Source organism: Glandiceps talaboti, chromosome 16 (assembly GCF_964340395.1).
Source record: "Glandiceps talaboti chromosome 16, keGlaTala1.1, whole genome shotgun sequence".
NCBI lineage: Eukaryota > Metazoa > Hemichordata > Enteropneusta > Spengelidae > Glandiceps > Glandiceps talaboti.
Window position 1 is genome coordinate 22758288 of NC_135564.1, and position 26238 is coordinate 22784525.

Consider the following 26238-nt stretch of genomic DNA (forward strand, 5'->3'; position numbering starts at 1 on the left):
CTATGTATACTTGACCATGGTTTGATTGGATACAACACATATACCTTGTAGGTGCTATGTATACTTGACCATTGTGACATTGGATACAACACATATACCTTGTAGGTGCTATGTATACTTGACCATTGTGACATTGGATACAACACATATACCTTGTAGGTACTATGTATACTTGACCATAGTGACATTGAATACAACACGTATACCTTCTAGGTGCTATGTATACTTGACCAAGGTGACATTGGATACAACACATATACCTTGTAGGTGCTATGTATACTTGACCAAGGTGACATTGGATACACCACATATACCTTGTAGTTACTATGTATACTTGACCATGGTGACAATGGATACAACACATATACCTTCTAGGTGCTATGTATACTTGACCATGGTGACATTGGATACAACACATATACCTTGTAGGTGCTATGTATACTTGACCATTGTGACATTGGATACACCACATATACCTTGTAGGTGCTATGTATACTTGACCAAGGTGACATTGGATACAACACGTATACCTTCTAGGTGCTATGTATACTTGACCAAGGTGACATTGGATACAACACATATACCTTGTAGGTGCTATGTATACTTGACCATGGTGACATTGGATACAACACATATACCTTGTAGGTGCTATGTATACTTGACCATGGTGGCATTCGATACAACACATATACCTTGTAGGTGCTATGTATACTTGACCAAGGTGACATTGGATACAACACATATACCTTGTAGGTGCTATGTATACTTGACCAAGGTGACATTGGATACAACACATATACCTTGTAGGTGCTATGTATACTTGACCATGGTGACATTGGATACAACACATATACCTTGTAGGTGCTATGTATACTTGACCATGGTGACATTGGATACAACACATATACCTTCTAGGTGCTATGTATACTTGACCATAGGTGACGTTGGATACAACACATATACCTTGTAGGTGCTATGTATACTTGACCATGGTGACATTGGATACACCACATATACCTTGTAGGTGCTATGTATACTTGACCATAGTGACATTGAATACAACACATATACCTTGTAGGTGCTATGTATACTTGACCATAGTGACATTGGATACAACACATATACCTTGTAGGTACTATGTATACTTGACCATAGTGACATTGAATACAACACATATACCTTGTAGGTACTATGTATACTTGACCATAGTGACATTGGATACAACACATATACCTTGTAGGTGCTATGTGTACTTGACCATAGTGACATTGGATACAACACATATACCTTGTAGGTACTATGTATACTTGACCATAGTGACATTGAATACAACACATATACCTTGTAGGTGCTATGTATACTTGACCATGGTGACATTGGATACAACACATATACCTTGTAGGTGCTATGTATACTTGACCATGGTGACATTGGATACAACACATATACCTTGTAGGTGCTATGTATACTTGACCAAGGTTACATCGGATACACCACATATACCTTGTAGGTGCTATGTATACATGACCATGGTGACATTGGATACACCACATATACCTTGTAGGTCCTATGTATACTTGACCATGGTGACATCAGATACACCACACATACCTTGTAGGTGCTATGTATACTTGACCATGGTGACATCAGATACACCACACATACCTTGTAGGTGCTATGTATACTTGACCATAGTGACATTGGATACACCACATATACCTTGTAGGTGCTATGTATACATGACCATGGTGACATTGGATACACCACATATACCTTGTAGGTCCTATGTATACTTGACCATGGTGACATCAGATACACCACACATACCTTGTAGGTGCTATGTATACTTGACCATGGTGACGTTGGATACAACACATATAGTATACCTTGTAGGTGCTATGTATACTTGACCATAGTGACATTGAATACAACACATATACCTTGTAGGTGCTATGTATACTTGACCATAGTGACATTGGATACAACACATATACCTTGTAGGTACTATGTATACTTGACCATAGTGACATTGAATACAACACATATACCTTGTAGGTACTATGTATGCTTGACCATAGTGACATTGGATACAACACATATACCTTGTAGGTGCTATGTGTACTTGACCATAGTGACATTGGATACAACACATATACCTTGTAGGTACTATGTATACTTGACCATAGTGACATTGAATACAACACATATACCTTGTAGGTGCTATGTATACTTGACCATGGTGACATTGGATACAACACATATACCTTCTAGGTGCTATGTATACTTGACCATAGGTGACGTTGGATACAACACATATACCTTGTAGGTGCTATGTATACTTGACCATGGTGACATTGGATACACCACATATACCTTGTAGGTGCTATGTATACTTGACCATAGTGACATTGAATACAACACATATACCTTGTAGGTGCTATGTATACTTGACCATAGTGACATTGGATACAACACATATACCTTGTAGGTACTATGTATACTTGACCATAGTGACATTGAATACAACACATATACCTTGTAGGTACTATGTATACTTGACCATAGTGACATTGGATACAACACATATACCTTGTAGGTGCTATGTGTACTTGACCATAGTGACATTGGATACAACACATATACCTTGTAGGTACTATGTATACTTGACCATAGTGACATTGAATACAACACATATACCTTGTAGGTGCTATGTATACTTGACCATGGTGACATTGGATACAACACATATACCTTGTAGGTGCTATGTATACTTGACCATGGTGACATTGGATACAACACATATACCTTGTAGGTGCTATGTATACTTGACCAAGGTTACATCGGATACACCACATATACCTTGTAGGTGCTATGTATACATGACCATGGTGACATTGGATACACCACATATACCTTGTAGGTCCTATGTATACTTGACCATGGTGACATCAGATACAACACATATACCTTGTAGGTGCTATGTATACTTGACCAAGGTTACATCGGATACACCACATATACCTTGTAGGTGCTATGTATACATGACCATGGTGACATTGGATACACCACATATACCTTGTAGGTCCTATGTATACTTGACCATGGTGACATCAGATACACCACATATACCTTGTAGGTCCTATGTATACTTGACCATGGTGACATCAGATACACCACACATACCTTGTAGGTGCTATGTATACTTGACCATGGTGACGTTGGATACAACACATATAGTATACCTTGTAGGTGCTATGTATACTTGACCATAGTGACATTGAATACAACACATATACCTTGTAGGTGCTATGTATACTTGACCATAGTGACATTGGATACAACACATATACCTTGTAGGTACTATGTATACTTGACCATAGTGACATTGAATACAACACATATACCTTGTAGGTACTATGTATACTTGACCATAGTGACATTGGATACAACACATATACCTTGTAGGTGCTATGTGTACTTGACCATAGTGACATTGGATACAACACATATACCTTGTAGGTGCTATGTATACTTGACCATGGTGACATTGGATACAACACATATACCTTGTAGGTGCTATGTATACTTGACCATGGTGACATTGGATACAACACATATACCTTGTAGGTGCTATGTATACTTGACCAAGGTTACATCGGATACACCACATATACCTTGTAGGTGCTATGTATACATGACCATGGTGACATTGGATACACCACATATACCTTGTAGGTCCTATGTATACTTGACCATGGTGACATCAGATACACCACACATACCTTGTAGGTGCTATGTATACTTGACCATAGTGACATTGGATACACCACATATACCTTGTAGGTGCTATGTATACATGACCATGGTAACATTGGATACAACACGTACACCTTGTAGGTGCTATGTATACTTGACCATGGTGACATTGGATACAACACGTATACCTTGTAGGTGCTATGTATACTTGACCATGGTTACATCGGATAAACCACATAAACCTTGTAGGTGCTATGTATACTTGACCATAATTACATAGGATACAACACATATACCTTGTAGGTGCTATGTATACTTGACCATGGTGACATTGGATACAACACATATACCTTGTAGGTGGTATGTATACTTGACCATGGTGACATTGGATACAACACGTATACCTTGTAGGTGCTATGTATACTTGACCATAGTGACATTGGATACAACACGTACACCTTGTAGGTGCTATGTATACTTGACCATGGTGACATTGGATACAACACGTATACCTTCTAGGTGCTATGTATACTTGACCATAGTGACATTGGATACAACACATATACCTTGTAGGTGCATGTATACTTCACCATGGTGACATTGGATACAACACGTATACCTTCTAGGTACTATGTATACTTGACCATAGTGACATTGGATACAACACATATACCTTGTAGGTGCTATGTGTACTTGACCATAGTGACATTGGATACAACACATATACCTTGTAGGTACTATGTATACTTGACCATAGTGACATTGAATACAACACATATACCTTGTAGGTGCTATGTATACTTGACCATGGTGACATTGGATACAACACATATACCTTGTAGGTGCTATGTATACTTGACCATGGTGACATTGGATACAACACATATACCTTGTAGGTGCTATGTATACTTGACCAAGGTTACATCGGATACACCACATATACCTTGTAGGTGCTATGTATACATGACCATGGTGACATTGGATACACCACATATACCTTGTAGGTCCTATGTATACTTGACCATGGTGACATCAGATACACCACACATACCTTGTAGGTGCTATGTATACTTGACCATAGTGACATTGGATACACCACATATACCTTGTAGGTGCTATGTATACATGACCATGGTAACATTGGATACAACACGTACACCTTGTAGGTGCTATGTATACTTGACCATGGTGACATTGGATACAACACGTATACCTTGTAGGTGCTATGTATACTTGACCATAGTGACATTGGATACAACACGTACACCTTGTAGGTGCTATGTATACTTGACCATGGTGACATTGGATACAACACGTATACCTTCTAGGTGCTATGTATACTTGACCATAGTGACATTGGATACAACACATATACCTTGTAGGTGCATGTATACTTCACCATGGTGACATTGGATACAACACGTATACCTTCTAGGTGCTATGTATACTTGACCATGGTGACATTGGATACAACACGTATACCTTGTAGGTGCTATGTATACTTGACCATAGTGACATTGAATACAACACATATACCTTGTAGGTGCATGTATACTTCACCATAGTGACATTGAATACAACATGTACACCTTGTAGGTGCCATGTATACTTGACCATGGTGACATTGGATACAACACATATACCTTGTAGGTACTATGTATACTTGACCATGGTGACATTGGATACAACACATATACCTTGTAGGTGCTATGTATACTTGACCATGGTGACATTGGATACAACACGTATACCTTGTAGGTGCTATGTATACTTGACCATGGTGACATTGGATACAACACGTATACCTTGTAGGTGCTATGTATACTTGACCATGGTGACATTGGATACAACACGTATACCTTGTAGGTGCTATGTATACTTGACCATGGTGACATTGGATACAACACGTATACCTTGTAGGTGCTATGTATACTTGACCATGGTGACATTGGATACAACACGTATACCTTGTAGGTACTATGTATACTTGACCATGGTGACATTGGATACAACACGTATACCTTGTAGGTACTATGTATACTTGACCATGGTGACATTGGATACAACACGTATACCTTGTAGGTACTATGTATACTTGACCATGGTGACATTGGATACAACACGTATACCTTCTAGGTGCTATGTATACTTGACCATGGTGACATCAGATACACCACACATACCTTGTAGGTGCTATGTATACTTGACCATAGTGACATTGGATACACCACATATACCTTGTAGGTGCTATGTATACATGACCATGGTGACATTGGATACAACACATATACCTTGTAGGTGCTATGTATACTTGACCATGGTGACATTGGATACAACACGTATACCTTGTAGGTGCTATGTATACTTGACCATGGTGACATTGGATACACCACATATACCTTGTAGATGCTATGTGTATTTGACCATGGTGACATTGGATACAACACGTATACCTTGTAGGTGGTATATTAACAATTTGAGAGGCTCAGAAATAGAAATAAACCAATGCATAAAATATAAATCAGTAACTTAAGTTCAAATTTTTGTACTAGAAACTGTCCTTGTTTCTTTCTGTATAATATTAGATGGTGCTGTTTATTTGTATGGTTTGCAGCAACAATTTAGTAATCTGTCATGTGGGGTTTTTGAATGAACATGTCACGTTTTAGATCCAAACTGAATCTCTAAATCAGCAACAACCTCAGCCATCATCTTGCTTTATACTAGCTTCTATATGAGATGTTCTATGGTTACCATGTGGTCATATTATATATTTCAATTGTAGGGTTTTCCTTCATCTCAATTTCCTGATGCCACTGATAGTTGTTGTAACCTGGATCAAGCCCATATGCCGAGGTTATTTAATGGATCCCATACTAGGCAAGAAAATGACTGGTGTGACAGAACCTGTGTAAGTATTGATAGTATGACAGAATCTGTGTATGTATTGATAGTATGACAGAATCTGTGTATGTATTGATAGTGCCACGGTGACAGAACCTGTTTATGTATTGATTGTATCATAGAATTGTGTCATAGTAAGTTTTAATACTTATATTGTGATTTCAGTATTTGTTATCCTTTGTATACAAAGTGTCATTTAAGTGCTGATCATTGTTCTCCCAGTGCATGAATTCCTGTTGAATTTTTAAGATTAATTTTTTTGACACATTTGTAAGTTTTTAGTCTCCAACAGGCACCACCCAGGGGGGACTTCAACAGGCACCACCCAGGGGGGACATCAACAGGCACCACCCAGGGGGGACTTCAACAGGCACCACCCAGGGGGGACTTCAACAGGCACCACCCAGGGGGGACTTCAACAGGCACCACCCAGGGGGGACTTCAACAGAACAGGCACCACCCAGGGGGGACTTCAACAGGCACCACCCAGGGGGGACTTCTGTGTTGGGTTCTGTCCGTGCATGTATGTGTGCATGTGTTCACCCTCATGTCTCTGGCATGCACCAACCTAGTCTATCAGCTAGCCCTCAGATGTTCTTCCGATAAAATACGACACACAGCTGAACAACGCTATCGAGGATGGAACATCCGAGGTCTAGCGAATGTCATCAGGATATAAATAACTGCCAATCAGAGAATTGTATTAGCGACAAGCACAAACAGAGGACAATAGCTAAATGTTCATGCATATTCATCTTAAGGAGGGGCTTGTATAAATAACCACCAATGCGTTAACTGAAATGTGTGAATGACAACGTCTACACACTCATCAAACTCACAATTACCATAAACCCATAAGCCATAGTAATGACGTAAATGTGTTTGTCAACACTTGCATGCAGAGATTCCCGAGGTCATAGGTTATTGAATATATTAAAGTATATATATGCATAGATGGCCCAACCCACCGCTCAATGTAATCTCAATGGAATGTCCGGTCTGAAAATGACATTCGCTAGACTGTTCGGGCAGGCCCTCACATGCGAACTTTGTTCGCTTATAGTTATAGCATCGAAAGAAAGCCCGAACGTCTAGCAGCAAGACTAGCACCAACCAAACCTGGCATAAAGGTGACATACTATGTGATCACACAACCAAATCAAACATGGCTGAATGGCGGCCATATTTGTTGTTAAATTTCACAATATGGAGGTATAATACGTAGTGACGCCATTCAAGTACTAACCCCCATATTATGAAATATGAGCTTTCTTTTAAGACCTTGACCTTTAACTTTGGAAAAATGTATTAGCATGCTCCTAAGGTGCTGAATAAAAAGCGCAGAAGAAGATAGTTTACCCCTACCCCTTACTGTCAGTATTTCAAAATAATAGCGTATAATATTGGTTATAGTGGGGGGGGGGGGGGGGAATCATTAATAACCATCAAAATGTTCAATGTTAACCAATTTTTTCTTGTTCAGCTCATTCAACTGAATAAAAAACCACCCCTTATGTATATCAGATCATGTCATACAAAAAAAAAGAATGGAAAGTTTATGTGTCACTTTGCGGAAAAACTATCGATTTTTCAAAATCAGCGATTTAAAGTCATCAGATATTTTTTGCATTAATTTTTGCATAATGTACTAGATATTCAAAGTAAATACATTTATTTTGTTAGGAAACATATTCTAGCAACTGCAAAACCATATTACTGTATTGATTACATATGTAGGTTTTGTGTACTAGGCACATACTTACCCCTAACCTGTTCACCTTCTACAATCTTTGGATATTTTCCTGAAATCTGACATTTTTAGCATGTATATCAACATTACAAGCTATTTATTAAGAGGAAGTATATTTCCTGTAAAGATATATGTTCTAGCAATCAGAAAAATGTATTAGTATGCTCCTATGATGCTGAATAAAAAGTACAGAAGAAGATAATTTACCCCTACCCCCTACTGTTGGTATTTCGAAATAATAACTGATATTGGTTTTAATGGGGGAAAATCATTAATAACCCTCAAAATATTCAATGTTAACATACTTTTTAGCTCCGCTGTCAGCGAAAGCTGAAAGCGTAGCTTTAGGTATAGGTGGGTATAAGAGGTATAGAGTAAAGTGAATCATAGGTGTCCGTCAACTTTTTTTATTTTCATCATCTTCTCCGAAATTGACAGCCAGAATACTTTGATATTTGGTGTGCATGTTCCCTGGGGGGAGGCTATTCAGATTTGTTCATGCCAAGTTGATCTGTGCCATTTTCAATATTTTATGATTTTTTTTTCAAAAATGATATTTTCATCATCTCCTCAAATACTACTTGTCAGATTGCTTTGATATCTGGTGTGTTGATGCACAGAGGGTAGCTTACTTAGATTTGTTAATTTCAAGTCAGCACGTCTTCTTTTCTATTTTTGATGATTTTTTTCGTAATTTGAAAAAAAAATGAATATGTTAATGAGCATTATGACCGACACAATATTGGAAATCAGACGACGAGACTTTAAGTAAACTGCCACTTTTCAAAAGACACTATTGACGTCAAACAAGCAATGTAATATGTGCTATAGTCATAATTCTACGCATTGTGCACCTAAATGACAAGCGTTTGTTCGAAACCGGGTTTCATGCCCATGATAGGACTGTTGTTGCCTACGAATAGAGATCAAAAATATCTAGATTTTGGGAAGTTTTATCACGTTTATTGTATAATGGATGAATAGACAGAAGACGTTCAAAAATGTTGAATTCGACCAAAATAAGGCATGATTTGGTTTGATCACTTTTATTGTATTATTACCAAAAGCGTGCTTATAAAGCTTATAAGGCGTGCTAATAAAGTCGCTAGTGTGACCAAGAAAGGCGCATTTTGGGGTGGCTTACCTAAAATACGCTCTTAATCACTTGTAAATTGTATTATTGATGAATTAACCAAAGCTGGCTGGGAAGATGTTTAATTCGACCAAGAAGTGTGTGATTTTGGGTGGTGTACTTATGTTAAAAAATGACTTTAACTCAAACACAGTCACTGTTATATACATATAGTTACACACTTTATTTTGGGCATTAGACTGAAATTCTGATGACAGTGAGTACACAACGTGAGTTTAGGTTAGGATGGATATTGTTGAGCTGTTGTAGAAGATGTCGATAAGTTTCACCTTGTTTGTTCGGGAGCAGGGCATACATACATGGTATAACATCCATCACACCCATCTTGGTCTTTTCGTTCGTAAAACAATAGAAGTAATAAAACCATATTTAAGTACACCGCTCAAAATCACACCCTTCTTGATCTTTTCGTAATACAATAGAAGTGATAAAAACCATTATTTTAAGTACATCGCCTGAAATCAAGTCTTTCAATCGCACTATGCATGTAGTAAAAATGCTAAGTAACCCTATTTTAAAAACATGCCTTTCTTGGGTGAGTTGTGAGCCATAGTCCTACCGTCGGCATTTGTTCGGGGGCATTTGTCCAGGGGGCATTTGTCCTACAGGGGCATTTGTCCGGGGGACGTTTGTCCTGTTACCCCATTTTAGATACTGTAAATGCCTAAACCTCAACTGACATCTCTTCTTTCATACCAGCAAAACAATTTTTGGAATTACATTTAGGAATACCGATTTTCCGATGAATTCGGGACGCATACTAGAGGCCCTGAAACTTTGACCCGGTTTTTCAGTAGAAAACGACTGATTTGACCAGAAGCTGAAGCTGACCTCGTTTGACCGGGCGATTTCCCACAGCAAGTAGCAACACGGGACGTTCTTGGTACTCACTAAAATCACACTTCAGACCCACTATAAAAGTTTGATGTTTTCAGATAACATGTAACTTGTGATTAATTCTATATTGTCGTGCAATTTGGAGTGACAGTGAACCAGAATGAAAACAACTCGCGTAAGGAAGGCATGCCTTGGCATGCGGTTGAAGTTATGCAAGAGCAGTCTCACTGCCGACTGTGAATCGACCAAACTTTGCTGACAGTTTACATGTAAAGTTAAACGACATGAACGTGTCTTGCCATTTCCAAAATGCAAATATTTGGCAAGTAAAAATAATTAAAATAATTACAACTTTAATTTGGCTTCAGACTTTGTATTATGTTTTTCGTATCTTTCCCGGGACTACTTTCAGTACGAGCGAGGTCAGGCATGTTGAGGTATTTTGTTGAGAATTATAAATATTGCGAAATGTCAAGTACAAGGTTTAAATACAATGGAATGATGAAAAAAAATTGATCGAGTCTGCTGACAGGCGCCGGTCACTATTTCCCAGCGAGTTCTTATATGGCTACTGTTTTTATATATCAGTACAACTGGTTGATTCTCTTTCCCAGTGAGTTCTTATATGTCTACTGTTTTTATATATCACTACAGCTGGTTGATTCTTTTTCCCAGTGAGTTCTTGTATGTCTACTGTTTTTTAATATATCCGTACAGCTGGTTGATTCTCTCTCCCAGTGAGTTCTTATATGACTCCTGTTTTTATATATCAGTACAGCTGGTTGATTCTTTTTCCCAGTGAGTTCTTGTATGTCTACTGTTTTTATATATTAGTGCAGCTGGTTGATTCTCTTTCCCAGTGAGTTCTTATATGTCTACTGTTTTTATATATCAATGCAGCTGGTTGATTCTCTTTCCCAATGAGTTCTTATATGTCTACTGTTTTTATATATTAGTGCAGCTGGTTGATTCTCTTTCCCAATGAGTTCTTATATGACTACTGTTTTTATATATCAGTACAGCTGGTTGATTCTCTTTCCCAATGAGTTCTTATATGTCTACTGTTTTTATATATCAGTACAGCTGGTTGATTCTCTTTCCCAATGAGTTCTTGTATGTCTACTGTTTTTATATATCAGTACAGCTGGTTGATTCTCTTTCCCAATGAGTTCTTATATGTCTACTGTTTTTATATATTAGTGCAGCTGGTTGATTCTCTTTCCCAGTGAGTTCTTATATGTCTACTGTTTTTATATATCAATGCAGCTGGTTGATTCTCTTTCCCAATGAGTTCTTTTTTGTCTACTGTTTTTATATATCAATGCAGCTGGTTGATTCTCTTTCCCAGTGAGTTCTTATATGTCTACTGTTTTTATATATCAGTGCAGCTGGTTGATTCTCTTTCCCAGTGAGTTCTTATATGTCTACTGTTTTTATATATCAGTACAGCTGGTTGATTCTCTTTCCCAGTGAGTTCTTATATGACTACTGTTTTTATATATCAGTACAGCTGGTTGATTCTCTTTCCCAGTGAGTTCTTATATGAATACTGTTTTTATATATCAGTACAGCTGGTTGATTCTCTTTCCCAGTGAGTTCTTATATGTCTACTGTTTTTATATATCAGTACAGCTGGTTGATTCTCTTTCCCAGTGAGTTCTTATATGACTACTGTTTTTATATATCAGTGCAGCTGGTTGATTCTCTTTCCCAGTGAGTTCTTATATGACTACTGTTTTTATATATCAGTGCAGCTGGTTGATTCTCTTTCCCAGTGAGTTCTTATATGACTACTGTTTTTATATATCAGTGCAGCTGGTTGATTCTCTTTCCCAGTGAGTTCTTATATGACTACTGTTTTTATATATCAGTGCAGCTGGTTGATTCTCTTTCCCAGTGAGTTCTTATATGACTACTGTTTTTATATATCAGTCCAGCTGGTTGATTCTCTTTCCCAGTGAGTTCTTATATGACTACTGTTTTTATATATCAGTGCAGCTGGTTGATTCTCTTTCCCAGTGAGTTCTTATATGACTACTGTTTTTATATATCAGTGCAGCTGGTTGATTCTCTTTCCCAGTGAGTTCTTATATGACTACTGTTTTTATATATCAGTAAAGCTGGTTGATTCTCTTTCCCAGTGTGTTCTTATATGGCTACTGTTTTTATATATCAGTACAGCTGGTTGATTCTTTTTCCCAATGAGTTCTTATATGACTACTGTTTTTATATATCAGTACAGCTGGTTGATTCTTTTTCCCAATGAGTTCTTATATAACTACTGTTTTTATATATCAGTACAGCTGGTTGATTCTCTTTCCCAGTGAGTTCTTATATGACTACTGTTTTTATATATCAGTACAGCTGGTTGATTCTCTTTCCCAGTGAGTTCTTATATGACTACTGTTTTTATATATCAGTGCAGCTGGTTGATTCTCTTTCCCAGTGAGTTCTTATATGACTACTGTTTTTATATATCAGTACAGCTGGTTGATTCTCTTCCCCAGTGAGTTCTTGTATGTCTACTGTTTTTATATATCAGTGCAGCTGGTTGATTCTTTTTCCCAGTGAGTTCTTATATGACTACTGTTTTTATATATCAGTACAGCTGGTTGATTCTCTTTCCCAGTGAGTTCTTATATGACTACTGTTTTTATATATCAGTAAAGCTGGTTGATTCTCTTTCCCAGTGTGTTCTTATATGGCTACTGTTTTTATATATCAGTACAGCTGGTTGATTCTCTTTCCCAGTGTGTTCTTATATGGCTACTGTTTTTATATATCAGTACAGCTGGTTGATTCTCTTTCCCAGTGAGTTCTTATACGACTACTGTTTTTATATATCAGTAAAGCTGGTTGATTCTCTTTCCCAGTGTGTTCTTATATGGCTACTGTTTTTATATATCAGTACAGCTGGTTGATTCTCTTTCCCAGTGTGTTCTTATATGGCTACTGTTTTTATATATCAGTACAGCTGGTTGATTCTCTTTCCCAGTGAGTTCTTATATGACTACTGTTTTTATATATCAGTACAGCTGGTTGATTCTCTTTCCCAGTGAGTTCTTATATGACTACTGTTTTTATATATCAGTACAGCTGGTTGATTCTCTTTCCCAGTGAGTTCTTATATGACTACTGTTTTTCACCCTTCGAATCTGTTATTTAACCTTTAAGTTACCTTTGCTGTTTGTACTCAGTATGTTATGTATTTATATTTGTGCACAAGGCAAGCATGTAATTTTTCAAAGGGATTAAGAAAGTATAATCTAATCTAATCATTTGTCCAGTATTCCACCTAAGCATTTAGAAACCAATATTTGATTGACAGCTGCAGTAGCGATGACTCAGATTTTCACAAAACCTCTTTGGTCTCTACTTACGATTTTTCAGACAGATGGTGTGCATATAAAAAAGTTGAACATGAGCTGAGCAAAGTTTAGTTGTCATAAAATAATGTTGCAAAGTTTAGTGAAAAGAATATCAATTTTTTTTCTCCGACAAGGAGCGCACTGACTAGACTGTGGTGAGCACCTGTGGAACACATCGTACTGTTGATAGCATTATTTTTTTGTGGGTAACTAAAATATACGTAATAACTCGAAATTCTCGCTTTTATTTGCCACACAGCTTTGATAATATTAAAGACTAATTTTTGTGAAAACAAATGCTACGTCAGTCTGTATGTATTATATTGCAGAATAATGAAGTTAGAGGTCCGTATATATGTACGTGTACATGGTAAAATGTGTCTATTTACAATGGTTTTCTTGTGTGCGAGTTTTTTCAACATACATGTCAGTGATAGCACATAATAATTTTCCAGAAAAGAATCAAAAATTGAAAAATCTAAAGCAACAAATTTTTACAAAACCCCTTTGGTCTCTATTTACGAATTTTCAGACCGATTTGAAAAAGTTCAGTTGCCATAAAAGAACAGGTCACTGTTATATACTTCGTTAATACTTGACTATTTACAAAGATATGAACTGACCACAGCTAGCTAGCTGAAGTTATACATTGATATCGGCACAGAAGGATTGTAATATCGGTATTATGTGAGTTACATGCCAAACATGATGCTGTAGACTTTTGACTAGCACTCTTCAACGTCATCAAAAAAATATAATGGCCTCATGTACCTTTTGATGAAATTGTGGTGTTGTGTCCGATCATTAGTTTTTTGTTCAATTTTACTCTGAACACACTTTTAGTTAGTAGGTTGACATTGTACATCATGCGACTATGAAAACATTTATTTTTTAGAGTTTCGAAACTGTACTGAGTCTCATCTTTTGATATTTAGTTTGAAACAATTTTAGCTTTTCTGAGAAAACTAATCAAAAACTGTGATTGAAAAAAATCAATGCGCAAAGATTGAGTTTAGAGACAATTTAGACAAGGGTTACAATATAGAACTGTGAACAACAGTCTCATTCTAGTTTAATATGAAGGCAACAATATTTTACTTTTGCTAACAGAAAGTCCACACATATATCATCTTAAATATTTCATGGTTTTAGCAAAATGATGACCTAAGGGTCATCAAATGCAGCCATTTCAATTCTAAAATCGTGAACTTGAACTTCTGATCCCAACAGCCCCACCCCCCGCCCCACTCCACCCCCAAACGCCTTGGGCTAGTGACATTCATTTTTGGCTAACCATTATTGTTGTCATTGACCAGAGTAACTAATCCCAGTACATATGTAGCACTAACCCTGTATCTACAATATCATTGTGAGGCAGCCGCTCACAAATGAATCTATCCTGCATGACCTTATGGCCTTTGCCTAGTTAGTCCGCGCCAGACGAAGTCCGGGACTGGGACTTATGGATTGGGTTCCGTCCGTCCGTCTGTCCGTCCGCCCAGAGCCATTTCTTGGAGATGCCTGGACCGATTTTTTTCAAACTTGGTACAGGGGCAACATACAATAGCATACATATGCACGTCAATTTGTTTCATGATACGATCCAATATGGCCGCCTAGCAGCCATTTTAATTGTTTGCAAATTTTCCATGTCCAAAGCCATAACTCAGACATGCTTGAACAGATCTCATTCAAAGTTGGTATTAGGATAGTGTTCTATGACATACACGTGCATATCCATTTTCGTTGTGATATGATCCAATATGGCTGCCTGGCAGCCATTTTGTTTGCGAATTATCCATGTCCAAAGCCATAACTCAGACATTCTTGAACAGATGTCATTCAAAGTTGGTATTAGCACAGTTTTCTATGACATAAATGTGTATATCCATTTTCATCATGATACGATCCAATATGGCTGCCTGGCAGCCATTTTGTTTGCGAATTTTCGATGTCGATCCAAAGCCATAACTCAGACATTCTTGAACAGCCCCCCCCCCCCCACCCCAAGAATTGGATTAATGGTGTTGTTGCATTTACAGATTTACAGACGAGGGCTTTGAGATGACAAGAATTGGATTAATGATGTTGCTGTGTGTATTGAGACTATTACTGGTGAACACTCATTTACAGGCCTACCTGAACATGGCATATGACAGAATTGAAAACATGAAGAAAGAAGCTGGTAGAATTAGTAATTTAGAATTACAAAGAAAGGTATGATTGAAAAAAATGTATAAATCTGGTGGCTGCTTCAAAAACACAATGATATTTACATGTTCTTGCATTTACAAATTTTGTTTAAAGCTGTTGAAACAGAACTGTCCAATAATACACTTTACTTGTATCGAAAACATAACTTACATAATCATATAAAATAGAAACATCAAGTTACTGGGTGAGTCATTGCGTTGTTTCTTTAAAATTACTGATCATAAGTTACATTACAGGATGATGATCTCTGCTATGACTTTGTCTCTTCTGTGGTAGTTGTCTGATCCTGAACTGTGGTGGTGTCTACTGTGCTAGCCCTTGTAGGATCTACAGGTCATTCTTTTCAGACAGACTTTCGGCCTAAACCTTCCTTTTCAAGGACAAACTTAAATTTGCAGAATACCTTTGCCATACAACAAACCAGTTGGGTACTATGTGTTCTATAAAGGCTTGTTACTATTATAATTGTTTTATATATACATGTACCCCATTTTGACTATTGTTCTAACATATGGGGACAAAGTACAGTATTTGCATGAGGGGGACTGACTGTATCATGAAAACTTGTTATGTTTGTTGCATATTATCATTTTGCGAAAGGTTAATATGTGTGTAGGTTTTTTGTTAGCGCAGTTGAACTGATAAGGTTCAGTAGTGCTATAGGCATGGTGTGGTGTCTGTTTGTCTGTCTGTCTGTGTGTGTGTGTGTGTGTGTGTGTGTGTGTGTGTGTGTGTGTGTGTGTGTGTGTGTGTGTTGATGACTTAAACTCAAAAACCGCCAGACCGATTGCCTCGGTATTTGGTTGGGACATAGTTTTTGGTGTCTATTTGGGAAATTGTTTAAAGCAAAGTGATCGCATCACAGGTGTTTGATTTAGGTACAAAAAGTCATTTTTGGTCAAAAACATAATCTCAAAAACTACTGGGCAGATTGGTCTGAAATGTGGTGGGAACATTCTTTGGGGTGTGTAGATTAAGATATTTTAATGGCATGATGATTCCCCCAGTAATATGCAAATTAGGGCTAAAAATATGTCTTTTTGGTAAAAAATCTTTGAATTTAAGGTGATTCTAAATACTCACATTCACTATTGCTATTTTGCTAGACGACATAATCATGAAACGTATTCTGGTTTGAAAACTTCAAAAAAGCATCTGCAAACGCCTTAAAATGATTTTTTTCAGTTAGTTCCCTTTGGATTTACTTCGAGAGTTTTCGGGTGTTTCTGGTCCCACCTAGACCACACCATTTTGTGATGTCATATAGAGAATTCGTTAGCATTTCCTCACTACATACTGGCATTGTATTCTTAGCATTACATAGTACTACATACTAGCGTTGTATTCATAGCACTACATACTGGCGTTGTATTCATAGCACTACATACTACTACATACTGGCGTTGTATTCATAGCATTACATAGTACTACATACTGGCGTTGTATTCATACTACATACTACTACATACTGGCTTTGTATTCATAGCACTACATACTACTACATACTGGCGTTGTATTCATAGCACTACATACTACTACATACTGGCTTTGTATTCATAGCACTACATAGCACTACATACTGGCGTTGTATTCATAGCACTACATACTACTACATACTGACTTTGTATTCATAGCACTACATACTGGCGTTGTATTCATAGCACTACATACTGGCGTTGTATTCATAGCACTACATACTGGCGTTGTATTCATAGCACTACATACTGACTTTGTATTCATAGCACTACATACTGGCGTTGTATTCATAGCACTACATACTGGCGTTGTATTCATAGCACTACATACTGGCGTTGTATTCATAGCACTACATACTACTACATACTGGCTTTGTATTCATAGCATTACATAGTACTACATACTGGCTTTGTATTCATAGCACTATATACTACTACATACTGGCGTTGTATTCATAACATTACATACTACTACATACTGGTCTGAAATTGATTGTGCTGTGTGCAACAATTTTAAATTTTGACCAATTTAGTTAGAAGGGGGTTCGTTAGCATTTCCTCACTACATACTGGCATTGTATTCTTAGCATTACATAGTACTACATACTAGCGTTGTATTCATAGCACTACATACTGGCGTTGTATTCATAGCACTACATACTACTACATACTGGCGTTGTATTCATAGCATTACATAGTACTACATACTGGCGTTGTATTCATACTACATACTACTACATACTGGCTTTGTATTCATAGCACTACATACTACTACATACTGGCGTTGTATTCATAGCACTACATACTACTACATACTGGCTTTGTATTCATAGCACTACATAGCACTACATACTGGCGTTGTATTCATAGCACTACATACTACTACATACTGACTTTGTATTCATAGCACTACATACTGGCGTTGTATTCATAGCACTACATACTGGCGTTGTATTCATAGCACTACATACTGGCGTTGTATTCATAGCACTACATACTGACTTTGTATTCATAGCACTACATACTGGCGTTGTATTCATAGCACTACATACTGGCGTTGTATTCATAGCACTACATACTGGCGTTGTATTCATAGCACTACATACTACTACATACTGGCTTTGTATTCATAGCATTACATAGTACTACATACTGGCTTTGTATTCATAGCACTATATACTACTACATACTGGCGTTGTATTCATAACATTACATACTACTACATACTGGTCTGAAATTGATTGTGCTGTGTGCAACAATTTTAAATTTTGACCAATTTAGTTAGAAGGGGGTGGGGGAAGGGGGTCTGAGGCCTTACTAAAACAATTTTAGTTTTTTAACTTTTGATCTTGCCCTAGTATGTGTTCATACATATACAAACTACTGAACTGTTACTTGGCATATCTATCCTATGAACTATATGTACAAGTCTTCTTATAAAAAATAGGCTTTCTGTATTTGTGTTTCATTTATTCTCTGATACCACCATCATCAAGTTTTAAAAATGTTGCCAGGTTAGATGTGAAACCCACTTTTGTTTTGCTATTGTTTTACACCCTAAAACTACCAAGAATGAAATATATTCCAAGGTGAACACAATATTACTCAGGATTCTCGGAGAATATATTATGTGAACGACTGATAAACAAATAAAGTTATAAACACAGACTTGTTTAATGATTATCTAGTAAAGGGCTACTTGATTACTGTAGTTCTACAGTACAGACACAATGCAAAGTTATGAGGAAAATTAGATTTTACATCTCCCCTAGAATAGGTTAAATCAAGTATCCATCATTGTGTGACTATATACTACCAGTCAAATTTTGTCAGCCGGTCATAATATTGCATTTCCTTGGTATTATCCTGGACAACATAGCCAGTAGTAAGTTAACCGAATTAGTAATCTACTTCTGAAACAGCTGTAGTACAGAAAACCTTTTGATGACATTGCTATTTTGAAATCAGTGATGTCTATAATGTTGGGTTCTTATATAGCGCTTGCCCACTCCGTGCTCAAAGCGCTTTACAATTATTACCCCTGGCTCGGATCAGAACGGCACAACGGCCCTTTAGTCTTCCTCAACTCCCTGGGGAGCATACAATCCATTGCAGCTATTTAAGCGCATAGGATTAAAGCCTTCACATTGCAACCTACATCCTACCAGGTCCCCAGTTATACAGCTGGGTTGACTGAGGCACAGTCGTGGTTCAAATCTTGCCCAAGGACTTTAGCCACTCAGAAACAAACAGCAGGCAGCGACGGGGCTCGAACTTGCAACCTGTAGATTCCAAGCCGGTCACGCTAACCATTCACCCATCATGACTCCACATAATATCCACGTCTATCACATTTCATTATTCAAAACCTGTTCAAAAATTATTTTCGTTAAAATTAGCAGTTTGGTCAATGAAGGGAGGGGAGTTTTGAGTCAGTGCCATGATTAAAGTGAACAATTATGAAGAGGACAAACAAGTGCCTTGAAGAATGCAAACTGGTCAATGTGTGTACATGCATTGACAGTTGTGGACATATAGCTTTACAATTATATTAACTCCATTTCTAATATTGTACTTGATAGCTGAATTAATCTATTGTTATAGTTCACTCAATCAGAGAGATATCCTATAACTTTTGGTTACTAGAGCATGAATATTTTATATGTCAGTGAACGGAGTGTCTTTTGCAAGAATAAGAAGAATGTTTTTTGTCAAAAGATGGGAGGGGGGGGGGGGGGGCATTGTTTTTTGTGTGGATGAATTGCAGGGGGGTCACAACTTTTAGGTCCAACACAAACAAAAAGTCACTGGCCCACCCCCCCGGCCGTAAAAACTGATTGCTCCCTAAACATTAAAAAATGTGTGTAAATGTCCTAACAACAAGACAACACAGATAGCAACAGCAAAATGAGCATGTATATTGCAAAGATAACAACAGGGTTGGATAAGCAACTGGGTAATCTTTCAGCAAATGAACACCTATATCTAGCATGGATCAGAATCTGGATAAACATTTTTAAAAACTGCAACGCCATTGGCATTAGCGCTATTTTTCCAAATTTTAATTTGTGATTCTCCTGTGATATTTTCAGGTTGCCAGGGTCTTTTACTACCTGTGTGTTGTTACATTACAATATATTGCGCCATTAGGGTTGTTGATGTATTCCACACTCCTTCTGAAGACTCTAGGTAAGTTTTATGTTGTGAATCAGTGCACAAACACCACAACAATACACAGAGAGAGATTATTCTCTCTAATTTGACAAGAATTTCACAAGTATGCACTTAAATGTGTCATTTGGTAAATTTCACCTCCTGTGCCTTCAAAGACTGCAAACCCTTGTCTCTGCGTTTGTTCTCTTTTGTTTAGAGCAGCGTTTGATTTAGGCTATGCCATTTCATAATTTGCACACAAAAATCATGATCGGCACACTTTTTATCTGTAGTGTGTGCACCATTTCGGTAGCAAGAAATTTGCTGGTTCATGGACAAAACCAAGTCCCTGCCAAGTGCCAGGCCGTAGCCACTAATAGTTTACCTGTACTATTTATTACCCATCCATCTTCGTGAGGTCTGTCAGTATGAGATTAAGATGAGTTGTCACAATGGAACATGGGTAAATATATGTACAGCCTTTGACTATGGTGAAACCTTTAGAGCATGTGCAGAGAATCGCGTTGCTTTGTTTACATTACAAATTCAAAGGGTATAGAGTGGACCTGGTGACACATGCGACATATAATGTGAAACTGCCGATATGGCACAGCAGCAATGTACACTGTAAATGAGCTAATGATATGTCAGGATTCATAATATTGTACATTTCTGTAACTGAGCTAATGATACGTCAGGATTCATAATATTGTATATATCTGTAACTGAGCTAATGATACGTCAGGATTCATAATATTGTATATATCTGTAAATGAGCTAATGATATGTCAGGATTCATAATATTGTACATTTCTGTAACTGAGCTAATGATACGTCAGGATTCATAATATTGTATATATCTGTAACTGAGCTAATGATACGTCAGGATTCATAATATTGTACATTTCTGTAACTGAGCTAATGATATGTCAGGATTCATAATATTGTATATATCTGTAACTGAGCTAATGATATGTCAGGATTCATAATATAGTACATATCTGTAATTGAGCTAATGATATGTCAGGATTCATAATATTGTACATTTCTGTAATTGAGCTAATGATATGTCAGGATTCATAATATTGTATATATCTGTAACTGAGCTAATGATAAGTCAGGATTCATAATATTGAACATATCATTCTGTAATTGAGCTAATGATACGTCAGGATTCATAATATTGTACATTTCTGTAATTGAGCTAATGATATGTCAGGATTCATAATATTGTACATATCTGTAATTAAGCTAATGATATGTCAGGATTCATAATATTGTACATATCTGTAACTGAGCTAATGATATGTCAGGATTCATAATATAGTACATTTCTGTAACTGAGCTAATGATATGTCAGGATTCATAATATTGTACATTTCTGTAATTGAGCTAATGATATGTCAGGATTCATAATATTGTACATTTCTGTAATTGAGCTAATGATACGTCAGGATTCATAATATTGTACATATCTGTAACTGAGCTAATGATATGTCAGGATTCATAATATTGTACATTTCTGTAACTGAGCTAATGATACGTCAGGATTCATAATATTGTACATTTCTGTAACTGAGCTAATGATACGTCAGGATTCATAATATTGTACATTTCTGTAATTGAGCTAATGATACGTCAGGATTCATAATATTGTACATTTCTGTAACTGAGCTAATGATACGTCAGGATTCATAATATTGTACATTTCTGTAATTGAGCTAATGATACGTCAGGACTCATAATATTGTACATTTCTGTAACTGAGCTAATGATACGTCAGGATTCATAATATTGTACATATCTGTAACTGAGCTAATGATACGTCAGGATTCATAATATTGTACATATCTGTAACTGAGCTAATGATACGTCAGGATTCATAATATAGTACATATCTGTAACTGAGCTAATGATACGTCAGGATTCATAATATAGTACCTATCTGTAACTGAGCTAATGATATGTCAGGATTCATAATATTGTACATATCTGTAATTGAGCTAATGATATGTCAGGATTCATAATATAGTACCTATCTGTAACTGAGCTAATGATATGTCAGGATTCATAATATTGTACATATCTGTAACTGAGCTAATGATATGTCAGGATTCATAATATTGTACATTTCTGTAACTGAGCTAATGATATGTCAGGATTCATAATATTGTACATTTCTGTAACTGAGCTAATGATATGTCAGGATTCATAATATTGTACATTTCTGTAATTGAGCTAATGATACGTCAGGATTCATAATATTGTACATTTCTGTAATTGAGCTAATGATATGTCAGGATTCATAATATAGTACATTTCTGTAACTGAGCTAATGATACGTCAGGATTCATAATATAGTACATTTCTGTAATTGAGCTAATGATATGTCAGGATTCATAATATTGTACATATCTGTAACTGAGCTAATGATACGTCAGGATTCATAATATTGTACATTTCTGTAATTGAGCTAATGATATGTCAGGATTCATAATATTGTACATATCTGTAACTGAGCTAATGATACGTCAGGATTCATAATATAGTACATTTCTGTAATTGAGCTAATGATACGTCAGGATTCATAATATTGTACATTTCTGTAACTGAGCTAATGATACGTCAGGATTCATAATATTGTACATTTCTGTAACTGAGCTAATGATATGTCAGGATTCATAATATTGTACATTTCTGTAACTGAGCTAATGATACGTCAGGATTCATAATATTGTACATTTCTGTAACTGAGCTAATGATATGTCAGGATTCATAATATTGTACATATCTGTAATTGAGCTAATGATACGTCAGGATTCATAATATAGTACATATCTGTAACTGAGCTAATGATATGTCAGGATTCATAATATTGTACATTTCTGTAACTGAGCTAATGATATGTCAGGATTCATAATATTGTACATTTCTGTAATTGAGCTAATGATATGTCAGGATTCATAATATTGTACATTTCTGTAACTTAGCTAATGATACGTCAGGATTCATAATATAGTACATTTCTGTAACTGAGCTAATGATATGTCAGGATTCATAATATTGTACATTTCTGTAACTGAGCTAATGATATGTCAGGATTCATAATATTGTACATTTCTGTAACTGAGCTAATGATATGTCAGGATTCATAATATTGTATATATCTGTAATTGAGCTAATGATATGTCAGGATTCATAATATTGTACATATCTGTAACTGAGCTAATGATACGTCAGGATTCATAATATAGTACATTTCTGTAACTGAGCTAATGATACGTCAGGATTCATAATATTGTACATATCTGTAACTGAGCTAATGATACGTCAGGATTCATAATATTGTACATATCTGTAATTGAGCTAATGATATGTCAGGATTCATAATATTGTATATATCTGTAAATGAGCTAATGATATGTCAGGATTCATAATATTGTACATTTCTGTAACTGAGCTAATGATATGTCAGGATTCATAATATTGTACATTTCTGTAACTGAGCTAATGATATGTCAGGATTCATAATATTGTACATATCTGTAATTGAGCTAATGATATGTCAGGATTCATAATATTGTACATTTCTGTAACTGAGCTAATGATATGTCAGCATTCATAATATTGTACATTTCTGTAACTGAGCTAATGATACGTCAGGATTCATAATATTGTACATTTCTGTAATTGAGCTAATGATACGTCAGGATTCATAATATTGTACATTTCTGTAACTGAGCTAATGATACGTCAGGATTCATAATATAGTACATTTCTGTAACTGAGCTAATGATACGTCAGGATTCATAATATAGTACCTATCTGTAATTGAGCTAATGATATGTCAGGATTCATAATATTGTACATATCTGTAATTGAGCTAATGATATGTCAGGATTCATAATATTGTACATATCTGTAATTGAGCTAATGATATGTCAGGATTCATAATATTGTACATATCTGTAATTGAGCTAATGATATGTCAGGATTCATAATATTGTACATTTCTGTAATTGAGCTAATGATATGTCAGGATTCATAATATAGTACCTATCTGTAATTGAGCTAATGATACGTCAGGATTCATAATATAGTACATTTCTGTAATTGAGCTAATGATACGTCAGGATTCATAATATTGTACATATCTGTAATTGAGCTAATGATATGTCAGGATTCATAATATAGTACCTATCTGTAACTGAGCTAATGATATGTCAGGATTCATAATATTGTACATATCTGTAACTGAGCTAATGATATGTCAGGATTCATAATATTGTACATTTCTGTAACTGAGCTAATGATATGTCAGGATTCATAATATTGTACATTTCTGTAACTGAGCTAATGATATGTCAGGATTCATAATATTGTACATTTCTGTAATTGAGCTAATGATACGTCAGGATTCATAATATTGTACATTTCTGTAATTGAGCTAATGATATATCAGGATTCATAATATAGTACATTTCTGTAACTGAGCTAATGATACGTCAGGATTCATAATATTGTACATTTCTGTAACTGAGCTAATGATATGTCAGGATTCATAATATTGTACATTTCTGTAACTGAGCTAATGATATGTCAGGATTCATAATATTGTACATTTCTGTAATTGAGCTAATGATATGTCAGGATTCATAATATAGTACATATCTGTAATTGAGCTAATGATACGTCAGGATTCATAATATTGTACATATCTGTAATTGAGCTAATGATATGTCAGGATTCATAATATTGTACATTTCTGTATTTGAGCTAATGATATGTCAGGATTCATAATATTGTACATTTCTGTAATTGAGCTAATGATATGTCAGGATTCATAATATAGTACATATCTGTAATTGAGCTAATGATACGTCAGGATTCATAATATTGTACTTTTCTGTAACTGAGCTAATGATACGTCAGGATTCATAATATTGTACATTTCTGTAACTGAGCTAATGATATGTCAGGATTCATAATATTGTACATTTCTGTAATTGAGCTAATGATATGTCAGGATTCATAATATTGTACATATCTGTAATTGAGCTAATGATACGTCAGGATTCATAATATAGTACATATCTGTAACTGAGCTAATGATATGTCAGGATTCATAATATTGTACATTTCTGTAACTGAGCTAATGATACGTCAGGATTCATAATATTGTACATTTCTGTAATTGAGCTAATGATATGTCAGGATTCATAATATAGTACATATCTGTAACTGAGCTAATGATACGTCAGGATTCATAATATTGTACATTTCTGTAACTGAGCTAATGATACGTCAGGATTCATAATATAGTACATATCTGTAACTGAGCTAATGATATGTCAGGATTCATAATATAGTACATTTCTGTAACTGAGTTAATGATATGTCAGGATTCATAATATTGTACATATCTGTAATTGAGCTAATGATATGTCAGCATTCATAATATTGTACATTTCTGCAAATTGAGCTAATGATATGTCAGGATTCATAATATAGTACATTTCTGTAACTGAGCTAATGATACGTCAGGATTCATAATATTGTACATTTCTGTAACTGAGCTAATGATATGTCAGCATTCATAATATTGTACATATCTGTAACTGAGCTAAT

At 36.0% G+C, this 26238-nt stretch overlaps 1 protein-coding gene across 1 annotated transcript in view; it reads left to right on the plus strand.

The window, feature by feature from the left end:
• Nucleotides 1–26238, plus strand: part of LOC144447069 (transmembrane protein 161B-like) — a 91149-nt gene that overhangs the window by 53984 nt on the left and 10927 nt on the right. Inside the window, exons 7-9 of the mRNA XM_078136966.1 lie at nucleotides 6542–6667; nucleotides 15811–15985; nucleotides 20550–20646. Coding sequence (XP_077993092.1) covers nucleotides 6542–6667; nucleotides 15811–15985; nucleotides 20550–20646 — 398 coding nt within the window. The remainder of the gene's footprint in view (nucleotides 1–6541; nucleotides 6668–15810; nucleotides 15986–20549; nucleotides 20647–26238) is intronic.